The 11487-nt window shown below is 41.4% G+C and overlaps 1 protein-coding gene across 1 annotated transcript in view; it reads left to right on the top strand.

Moving 5' to 3' along the window:
* The first annotated feature begins 1394 nt into the window (after positions 1–1394).
* Positions 1395–11487, top strand: part of dock10 (dedicator of cytokinesis 10) — a 68461-nt gene continuing 58368 nt past the window's right edge. Inside the window, exon 1 of the mRNA XM_017308311.2 lies at positions 1395–1728. Within this exon, the coding sequence (XP_017163800.1) occupies positions 1621–1728 (108 nt within the window). The 5' untranslated portion in view covers positions 1395–1620. The remainder of the gene's footprint in view (positions 1729–11487) is intronic.

Below are 11487 nucleotides of genomic sequence, written 5' to 3'. Positions count from 1 at the left end.
TTTTAATATTGAACTGAAATCCCTGTGGTTATTTCTTTATTTCTTCTTTCCTCCTCCTTTTTTTGTGTTTCGTCCTTATTTTAGGTAATCAGAATTCTTATTAACTTAATTGACAAATCCTAAGTTAGAAATAAAGTGAGACATTTAATGTCACTTGATATCAGAGGATCCATGATGTCACCAAATTTAGATTTTTTGTTTGTCCTGTTGACAAGTTGAAGGTTGCATTGACGCTAAAAACATCCCACCAGTGATTATGATAATCACAATTGTAATTTTTCTAGGTTAGTTTGTTGGTGGGGCAATATGACTATGAAATACACTTTCACATTTTTTCCAGAAACAAACGCACTAGAGGCAACAATTTGATTTCATTGTACCTTCACATTCATTGATTTCACTCATTTTGACTCATTAAAAATAATATATATATAAATATATATAAATAAAAACTTTGGGAGCCTCTTGCTTTTTTATTTTATGGATCAAAAGCTGGAACGTTTGGGAACGACTGCCCTAGACGTGCAACTCACGTTCCCTTACTGCTTAAAGTAAGAAACTACAAATACCAGTTCACATTCAACATTTCTCCAGCTGTCCTCTGGGAGGCGCTACGTGTGCATAAAAACGGTCGTCAACAGAGACAAAAAGTTTCCCTCTCAGACCAATGAATAAACATGATGCCACGAACACCAGTTGACCGCACTATTATCACACAGTAGGTTAAATTAATTGAGCTAGTCATAAACTGCAATTAGATAAACCTGTTTTCAACTTTAGAGCGATAATGCAGATTAAAACGCAGACATGTATTTTTCTCTTGTTTTTATTGTTTATGTTTACCTTGCACTTTCAGCCTAACCTATTCATTTTGATAAATGTAGATGTACCAAACTGGTAATAAGGTGAAGAACCCTTGTTCAGAAAGAAAGCGTGAAGGAAACGACAGGTCTTTTAGAGTGTCATAGCTAAGTACTTCCACCAGGTGTCAGTGTTGACTCGCGTGTCTCCCGTCGTCTCAGCTCTAAGCCTACCTTGATCGTGACTGGACTGCTAAAGGCTGTCTGACATTTCCCAGCCAATAAATGAGCTGTTTCTAATAAAGGCCTGAGTGAAGTATCAAATAAAATTGAAGCGAGAGTTTTATTTCTCTTAAGTAAATGTATAACGCACCGCTATAAAATATTTTGATTCAAAATGGGCTAAAATAGGCGGCTAAAACAATTTAACGCGGAATAATTAAAGAAAAAAAAAAAGAAGAACGGTATCTTGTGCAGTACGGAAATTTAATGTGTCCCCTTCAAAATAAAAGCCGTGATTGAAGGCAGCGAGGCTTTCATTTCTAGGTTAGGAAGCGGACTTTAATTTGAAAGCCCGTGCGATGAGTAATGTCTGAGAAAGCCACTAACTTGATGCTGAGCGTGTCACAGACACGCCGCTGTGTGTGTGCGTGTGAGAAGCGTGTGTGTGCAAGGCTGTGTCGGTGTGTGTGTGTGTGTGTGTGAATGTGTGCGTATGCGTATGTGTAAACAGAGCTCAGAAGGATCGGGATAGGTGCGAAGGGGCCAGGAACTGACTGGGGGCTGTCGCAGAGATCACTCGGTCCGCTCAGATGAGGAGATGGCAGCCGAATCGACCCGGAGATTCACCAAGAACCTGCTGAAACCGGGGAGCGCGGCCGAGATAAGGCAGACGGCGTGCAACGCAGTCCGACACTCCGCAGTGACGGTGAGTGGACCTCTGTGGGTTGTAAAATATATGGTGGTGGTGGTGGTGGTGGGGGAAGAGTAAAAAAGAAAAGAAAACGCATCAATACCTGTCAGTTTATTATCATTATTGTTCTATTTTTTAAAATCTCAGAGACGTGAATCCCCTGTGGTGCTTGAATGCAAGTGATTTGGGATGATGTATCCTGGCCGAACCGCTGCACCGCAGCTGTATGTGAAACCTGACGTTGACATTCACGTTGCATGGTGCAGCGGTTGAGCGCAAGCAGCAGCAGCAGTGCAGCCGCCGCAGCAGAAGCAGAAGCGGCGCCTGTTCAGCTCTATTGATCCTGCAGTGGAAGCGGTTCAATAGAGCCCAAATGAGTAAAGCCAGGATCATCGCGTTACATTTCTGAATGATCGGGAGGAATAAATGCGAATGTTGATATAAGGACCTAGAGGTCGAAAAGCCTGTTGGATTGGATTAATGCTGGGTGCGTTCAAGTAATTGAGAAGGGGGGAGAAAAAAAAAAAAAAACAGGAAATAAGCGATTTATTTGTAGAAGAGAGATGCGACATGGCAAGCAGCGGTTTACATCTGTCCGGCGGTGAGAGGATATACGGGGGGGAAACATGGAGGGTCGAAAATGAGAGGAAACGATGAAAAATGAGTTCTGATGAGCCTAATTTACGACCGATTATATTATTAAGATATTATAGTGGGGGAACGTGGAAGATATGCTGTGGTGGGTGTGTCGCGCCTTCTAATGAAAGGCTTTGATTGACAGATAACATTGTGGGAGGAGGGGTAGTCTTGGAGGGGGGTTTGGGGGGGGGGAGGCACAAAAAACACAGAAACGAGAGGATTTATGTTTTCACGGTGTGCATTTGATTCATTTGGAAGGAGACAAATGAATCCTGCGTCTTGTTCTGAGCGCTTTCAGCCTACGGAGATTAGCATAGAGAAAAGGCCACTTCACTCCAGTCTTTTTTTTATTTTTTTATTTTACTCCCACTCCACCATCCTCTTTACTTCGGTGTTACTGTGTCAGTAGGACAGACGAATTACACACTAGAGAGAGAGACAGACAGAGAGAGAGAGAGTTAGAATAGGTTTGGATAGAAATTGCATGACAGAGAACATGATTTAAATAACTGTACAGCGCATAAAAGATTTAAGAAACGTCACTTTTCATTGTGGAATGGGCAATTTTCTTTCTGTCAGAAGCTTAATGTTTGTCATTAAGCTTGAAAAGGAAGAAAGGCTGGTATGGAAACTGACTGATGATGATTTGAATGATCGGTTTATTCAATCAACTTGAGCAGTGCATTCTGCCATAACAGGCAACACACAAGAAAATACAATCACCTGCCACTTTATTAGGTACACCTTCTTAGTACCAAGTTGGACTACCTTAAACCTAGAAAGTACATATTCAACGATGTGTGGGAACCATTCATCAGAGGTTGGTTCGTCTCCCATTCAAAAGGTGATTTATTGGTTTGAGGTGATTGGAGTATAACTCACTGTCATGTTGAATTATGCTGCTAGAAGCATCCATGTTAAGTTGGAAATGTGGTTGTAAAGGTGTGGACACGGTCAGGTGAGCTGTGGAGTTTAAATGATGTTCTAGTGGTACTATGGGGTCCAAAGTGGGCCAAGTTAATATTCTCCAGACTCTACCACTGCTGCCGACTGAAGCATTGATGCAAGTCAGGATGGGTCCAGGCTTTCATGTTGTTTTTACCAAATTCTGACCCTGAAATCTGAATGTGGCTGCAGAAATGAGATTCATTGGACGAGGCAACATTTATTCAAACTGTTACCGTTCAATTTTTGTGACCCTGTGTGAATTGTAGCTTATTGTTCCTGTTCTGAAAATGGGTTAGGGTAATCAGCGTTTTTTTTTGTTTTGTTTTTAAGAATAGAGTAACACAGCACTACCTCTCCCCCAGTTATTGCTGTGTGCTGCAAACCCAAAGGCAACACTGTCTGAAGGAGGAACAAATAGATTTTTCCGTTTTAAATAGAATAAAGTAGATTATAAAGATATAACTAGTCACAGAATTGTTCCTGTTTTTAAATGCAGCGATGCAGTGTCATGTTCACTTAATGTTACCATATTTTGATAACTTTCAGTGTTTAACCATAGCAGAAAATTATAACAATGACAAAGAAGTTTTAATTCAATGTTTAGTTTTAGTTCAAAATAAACACCATCTCAGATCACCTAAAAAGTAAAATAGTAAAGTAAAGTGACTGACTTTGCAGTCAGTCACTTTAAGTTAACCTTGCAGCAAACATTTATGCTGAGAAAGCACCAGTAAGCCTAAACGATACTTATTAATCTTAATCATAATACTTTCAATAACATTTATTTCGTTGATGCAGTTTAGGCTTGTTTCAGTGTTTGACAAGAACAGCTTTGCAAAACGGGTGAAAATTGTCATGTTGTTTTATGTCGTGGCTACAATCTTACCTAAGCATGGGCTTGTTTTTGGTAAGAATAAAGACGAATGCTTTAAAAGGGATCCACGTTTAGTTGAACATGTTGGTCTAAATATGTTGTAATTTTCCTATTAACTAAAAAATTGGTGTTTGTGATATGTAAAAATGTATGTTTTTTGTTGCCATTTTTTCACCTGATCCATGCCTGCTGGGCTGATGATGTAGTTGGGTCCATTCTGTGCTAGAATCTACAGAGTAAACACAGCAAGGCTAACTTTACCTGAGTTATTGCTTATCATATTGCATGCCACACTGCATCACTGTTGGCTGTAACTAATAAGAAAAGTGAGGTGAGTCTGGATTGTTTCAAAGGAGAGAGCCAAACAACTTCCCACTGTGCTCTCAACATTTTTCTCCAGGAGGCTCTGAGTCAATTGTACGAGAAAAACTGATGAAGGCTCAAACTGGTAGTCATTACCTTTGCAAGGTAAAACCAAATGCCTACCGACAAAGCGCCTAAACCCACCTCCTTCTAGCGAGTGAAAGATGCTGGGACAAACATCAGAGACAGGCAACACTGGAAGCTCTTTATATTGATTACTACTGCTACCAGTGCTGAATGTGAAACCATGGACCCAAAGTCAAACCCAAACAGGTGTTCCCGAACTGAAGACCGAATCAGACACATGTCACCTACTTACCAGATTACATAGTCCGACCAGAGGTACACGTCATTCACCGTTTTATTTATGAAGCTGAAGGTGGCAGCAGCAGCACAAACACCAGCTTCTTTGGCCAACTCTTTCCTCTTCCACCGTTTGGTCCTCCTCATCTCCATTACTCCTTGTGATTTCTACATTCCCGATGATTTTAACAGGCTATGGTTCAAACTGAAAAGGCTTAACAATATTATTCATCCCTGTTTTGGCTGGACGGAGCTAGCACAGTCGGACCAAGCTCACGTCATTTATACAATATTTTAAAAATGTATAAAAACTAAACATCATGCATTAGTGCACCATTTCTGTTATTCTGTCATTTCTTTTGGTTCATGCTTTACTTTTTGGAAACCATGGATATTTCAGAACGAAAACATTAATATGTAGAGTTGTTTTTATATGCATGTTTTAATCAAACCTCCCAGAGTGAAAATGAGTATTTTCACAAACTTCTTTATCTCAATTATTTCCTTTGAATCAAAACTGCAATTGTCAGAAAGGGATGAAAAAGATCAACTTCAAGACATTATATATTGTGTATGAAGATGTAAACATAAGCATGGAGCTGAACCTGAGTGGAGGGCGGCGCGCCTGTGGACCTGCATATCCCACTTGTGAACACAGGCTTTGTTTAAGTGGGCGTGCAAATGTCCAAATGTGTTGTGTGCACGTGTGGAAACGTTTTCGGAGTGTGCAAAAGCTCAGCCTTTGTTAGCGAAAGAAAGCAGGTCAGCAGAATCGGGCCCTATGGCATGACGTTCGCCGAAGCGTGAAGACTCTCCCTCTCACTAACCCAGACTCGTCTCTCTTTTCATGCTCTCTAGTTTTATTCATTCATTTAACATCGGTCCCCTCTCTTCCTCCACTGACTTTCCTTCTCTCCTCTCTATGCCTGCTTTCCTTTATGTCTCTGTTGCATGTGGCGCCTGTTTGCGCTCCCTGTGTCTTGAGGTGATATCGGTTTTTAAGAACAAGAGTGAAAGGGTTTTTTGTGTGTGTGTGTGTGTGTGTGTGTGAGTGCAACCAACATAATACTTTAAAAATTCAGCTTGTTGAAGCTGCATTTTTCTTCAGATGAGCAGCTCTGGGAAAGCAATCAATGCTTTCAGAGTGTCAGCCCACCCATCCCCAAATATGCAGAGAGTAACATGCAGGGAGTAGATAGATGCAGAATTGAGGGATGTATATGAGCCTTGGTAAACCCCTAAAAAAAAAACAACCAAAATGCGCTTTTTGCTTCTGGGATTTATCAAATCTTACCAGAGTCTGTCAGAGACTGAGCTGCTCTACATCAATTACCTAATGAAGTAATGAAGAAATTAAATACGAGTTGTTTGCATAAAGAAATGAGGTAGTCGTTATATCAAACACTCCTCTAGGGCAGCAATTAAAGCAATTTAACAAGAAATGCTCTTGTATTGTGGAGCACTGACTGTTTATTATGGCTCTCAGCTGAACCGAGCAGCACAGCACAGCAGCGTGCACACAAGTGTCATTCTTGTGACTCCGGCTGCCTGGTGGGATGAACCACATGTCGTACCATGCCTCCGTGCGTCCATGGAACAGCCGCTTAGCCAATGACTTGGGCCAACATGCTCACCCTGGCATCACCGCGGCTCATAACTTGTTTAACCAGCAGAAAAGGCTCGCTTGTGCATGCAGTCACCCTTGCACCGTAGGTCATTCCTTTGGTTTGTGGCGTTACATCACCGTGGTTCTATCTTTGCTTTGACAGATAAACGGCTCTCATTGTTTTCGGCATTCTTTGTGTCCTTCTGTCAACACAACAGATTCGCGCCTTGCCACATACTGGTCATCTTCTGTGCCGAGTTAATTCTGGATTTCAGCATTTAATTATAAATCAGTGTCTGTTATACGGCTTCAAATTGTTAAACTTGTCTGTGTATCCAGTTTGTACAATTGTTATCAGTCCGTCTTTGAATGGTGCTATATTTGTTAAGATCTTATTTGGCAGCCCATGCCTACTTTATGTCATACGATAATTACAAATGTGAGGTAGCAAAGATCATGTGTGGGGTTCCTCAGGGCTCTGTTCTCGAGCCACTTTCATTCATTACCAATATGCTCTCCTCAGCTCATAAATGTATGATATTTTACACAGTTCCTTTAGGTAATTGTTCGCCCAGTTCAAAGTGTCAACTACAAGCCTAGTTTAATCTGTCTTCACAGTTACTGGTGTATAAAAGCACATATCTAAAATAAGCAGACAACATAAGGAAGATGAGGAAAACATGGTGGCCCGCCAGGTATTATTACACACTGCGGGATGAAATGTAGGTATTACTATGGTCTGAAATAAATTGTGATAATAAACATAAAGTCTATTACTTGATCTTAAAACATTACCAGAACAAAATATTTCCTTTTAAACCAGGACACAGAAATAAGTGGTGCATGCTTTTATTTTTGATCGGTAATGTTATTGTAATTGTATGATAGATGTTGAATTAATAAATCTGCCTCACATAGACATTCTTTTAATTTCAGTGAGGGGAAAATGCAAAATGCTTTAATGGAGCCGACCATTTCATCTTACTTTTAAATTTGGGTTAAATGTCATCATTTCTGTGTAGAATCTAGATGGATACTTGGCATCTACAGGAGTCTTCCTCTCCGAATCTAAACATAACACCCCCAAGATAGCAATAAGTGATCTTCTTTGTAAATGAGTTCTCTCTAATCAGGACGATTTTCTACTTCCTTGTTGCATTCTTCTCTGTAGATTTCTCAGCTTTCTCTTCATCTGCCCATTTTCATTCATCCCATGAGACGGTTTGCTTTGTGTCTTTTGCCATGTTTTCTGCTGCAATGCTCTGATCAGGCTCCCCTGCCTCCCGCAGCTAAAATGTGCATCGCCCACTGTGACATGCACATTTGTTGCTAGTGGGGGCTCTCTTGGTCGACATGTCCTGGTGATGTGTTGTGGCTGTCTGTGGTCAAAAGGACGTGCTGTCAGTCTGACTCCGCTTCCTCTTCATGACACTTCATGTCGACCGCCTGGGGTGCATCGCATGCAACTGCTGACTTGCCTATTCGTCCAGCGCGCAAAGCTGTGTTTGTGTATTTCTTTCTGTCTATGTGTCTGTGTTGCAGTTGTGTGTGGACAAACCGTTTAAACTTCGTGTGCGCATGGAAGGCTTGGGCTTGCTCTAGATCTGTGTTGGTACTGATTTAGCTGCAACAGGCCGTGGTCCTTCAACAAGAAAGAAGTGTCAACGCAATTTTTGGTTGGCCATGAGCCGTGTGCAGCAACAGCTATTGAAACCCCTTCCGCGCATCTGCTGGACCGGCCTGTAATCCGTAAAATCAATCGTGTCAGAGGAGAGAAAGTGGTTAGAAGTCAGTTAGGATGGAATTCTAACAGGAAGCGTTCCTGTCGATTTTTGCGTATTATCCGTTTTCCTTCCGACTTTATCATTTCTAATCTTCTGCATCCTTTCTCTGTTCTCACACTCCCTCCACCATTATTTAGGTTATTACTAAATTGTGTGAAATTTCATTTCTACAACCTATTTACAATTGCACATCTACCCAGCCTCCTACATGAGCTCTTTGTCCACTTGGTTAATTTGTCCATCATATTTGATACGTTGTTTTAAATACCTTTTACACCTTAAAAAAACTGTTAAGATGCCGGAAATATGTATCAAATCTATTTCCATGCAGATTCCGACTCTTTGTATTACCCTTCATATTTGGCAACCTTGACTGTAACGATGACACCGGTGACCTCATGGGTTCATTGACTTACATTACAGAGGCAGTTAAGAGGTTAAATCATGTTTGAAGGATGGAGAGAGAAAGTCTCTAATTAGTTCAGACATCACCGGGTTTTTACCGCGGCAGCGAGCTCAGCTGCGTGACGAGGGGGAAACCCAGAGAGAAATTAGGGGAAGACTGATGAAAGAGGAAGAGATAGATTCAGTATCTCAGTCATCTTTGACTAGGACTCTGCTGCAGAGAGTTTCTCTAAGCAGGGTAGGCTAGTGGTTTTAAGGTACATGCTGCAGCTTTAGTCGTGTCTTGTAGTGCTTTATGATAGGGGTTTCTGTTCCTTTGAATTTTTTATGTGTAAAGCAGATCATTGAGAAGTGAAAGAAATTCATGGTCTAAATATATTTTTGAGAGACTATGAGACTGACTTAATACATACAGCAGAAGTTTAGAAATGATAAAGTCGGAAGGGAAACGGACAATAGTCCAATGTAGATTATCAATGATTGACATTTAATTCAAACTCAATTGAAAACAATGTAATTATTTCCAGTCACATATAGATTAACTGCATAAAGTCCAGTTAAATTCTGATTGTAAAACAATAAGATCAAAATGTATTTGTTGATCATACTTTATAAGCTCAAAAACTTATTTCTGCGCTGCATCCATCTGCCTCAGCAAGGGTGTGATGACACAAGTGAGCGGGTTTAGTCATTTCAATTCTCCTAAAAAAAGAAAAGGAAAACAAAAAAACAAGACCACATCACAAAACAAGACCACATCTCAACACCATCAGGGTGTGTTAGACGTCAGCCAGAGTGGTGGAAATATGATAATCTGGGCTTCTATTGTGGCTGCAGTACCTGCATATGAAATAATAATTACTTTTACCTCTAGCAAATGCTAGTTAGTTTGCTTAAACTTATACCAACTTAGTTTATGCGACCAAAATGACTTCACGAACGCCAGGAATTGCTGCGAAAAGGTCAACTTTGTCAGCAGAGTGTGTTGCAGTGGCTCAAAGGAAACACCTGAGCAAAACTGAAACTTTGATGAAGATGTAGGTAAGCTGTGCTAAACTTATAATGAAGGAAATTTATAAGGTCATGCAAATGAAAAACCTAAGCAAATTGCGGCTGAGTTTAATTATTTTGAATCCTCAAAAATTATTGTTTGGGATTTTGTTGGCTGTAGACATTTAGTGCCAAATGTCTTAAACGGATAGCAAAAAAGACAAAAAAACAGGCTCTAGTGGCTTAACAGCTTACGCCTAATGAAAACACTAATGTTTAAAAACAAGTTTTTGAGAAATATTAGCTGTTAATCTTTTTTAAAGATTGTCTATGGTGAATATATGGCTGTGTAAATCTTCACAATGTGTTGCAGAGTTTCCTGTTAGGCTGAGGGCAGCGACTGCGCTGAGACAAACAGGCACCTCACGCTGTGCAACACCCAACTCCATTCGCATACGCTTGATATCAAACTCCATACCAAATGTCTAACCAACGCGTTGGGGTGTGAACCTCATAGAAGCTTTTTGTGCATGCCTGTGTGAAACAGGATGTCTTATTCACTTTTTCCCATCAGTGAATGACTCTGCAGAGAATCTCTAACCTGCACAGCTCGTTTCTGCATCACCGTCAGGTTCAGACCTTCCTCCAATCTGATCTTTTCCATTCTGCTGTGGTTCTGTTCAGATTTTAACGTGCATCTTCTTAACGGAGATGAGCGACTGATTTTGAACTTTTTCCACATCTGAACCGCAGACACACCCCCACCCCACCCCACAGCAGAAGAACTTGCACTGCCAGGCCTTGGTGTGTGATCGTCACAATTTTCTCAATGTTTCATTCAAAACGGGACGGAGAGAAAATAGCCGGAGCCTGTCACTGTCACCATTAACACCGCCATCAACTGAATTACTCCACTGTCTGGGCACTGCATAATGCACTGCACAGTAATCCTAGTGGTGTGTGTGTGTGTGTGTGTGTGTGTGTGTGTGTGTGTGTGTGTGTGTGTGTGTGCGTGTGCGTGCGTATGTGTGTGTGTCTTTGCTTGGACTTAAAAAAAACAGGAAATGCTCTTTTCGGAGACGCTTCTTCTAAGACGGTATCGCGTTTCCATTTGCTGGCTTGAATTAAAAAGAGAAGAAAACTCTGTTTGATCCATGTGGGAAAGCCGGAGTGAAAATGTGTGTCTGTCAGTACGGCAGTGCCTGTGAGAGGTCACGTGAGCAGAGGAATGACACGGAGCGAGCGAGGGTCCCCCGGGGCTCCAGGCATTGTGCTAATGTGCGTCCACAATAGGCTCTTTGGGCGAGGATTCAGAGCCAGAGGATTCAGAGGACCGCTGCGTTTAAATGCAGCTGAGCAGACTTTGCATCTGTGAATAGCTCAGCTTCAAACGTCCTTCCGTGCACTTTACCGGGCCGCAGTACGCACTTGTTGTCTATCCAGGCTCTAGTCACAGTCCTGGTGGAGTGATTGCTGGGCCGGGGGTGAAGGTCCACTTCATAAAGTGGACTAAGAATACTTCAGTGACTGTGCGAGTGAATCGCAGTCTTGTCTCTCTCCCTCGTACTGCATTCCAGAGTAGGAGGGCTGAAAATGCTCCTGCCATTGCCGTCTGACCCCGATGCCCAGCAGAAACCTTGCATAGTCATTCTTGTGCCATATTCGCGACAGGAAGATATGGATTTTACTTCAAGGCGGGACAGGAAGCATACAGGAGCAAACTTAGTAATGCCTAATTGTAAATTTGACAGCAAACACCATTTTTGGATGTGTAAATTCGTAACCCTCAAGTCTTACAAAGTATTTTTCTTTGAGGAAATAAACGTTTCTTTCTTGGGACAGTTTGTGTCAATTTGTATCCA

This window comes from Poecilia reticulata, chromosome 13, assembly GCF_904066995.2.
Source record: "Poecilia reticulata chromosome 13, P_reticulata-male-v2, whole genome shotgun sequence".
NCBI classification, from domain to species: domain Eukaryota; kingdom Metazoa; phylum Chordata; class Actinopteri; order Cyprinodontiformes; family Poeciliidae; genus Poecilia; species Poecilia reticulata.
Note: the sequence above shows the minus strand (reverse complement) of the source record. Positions and strands in the feature narration are given on the sequence as shown.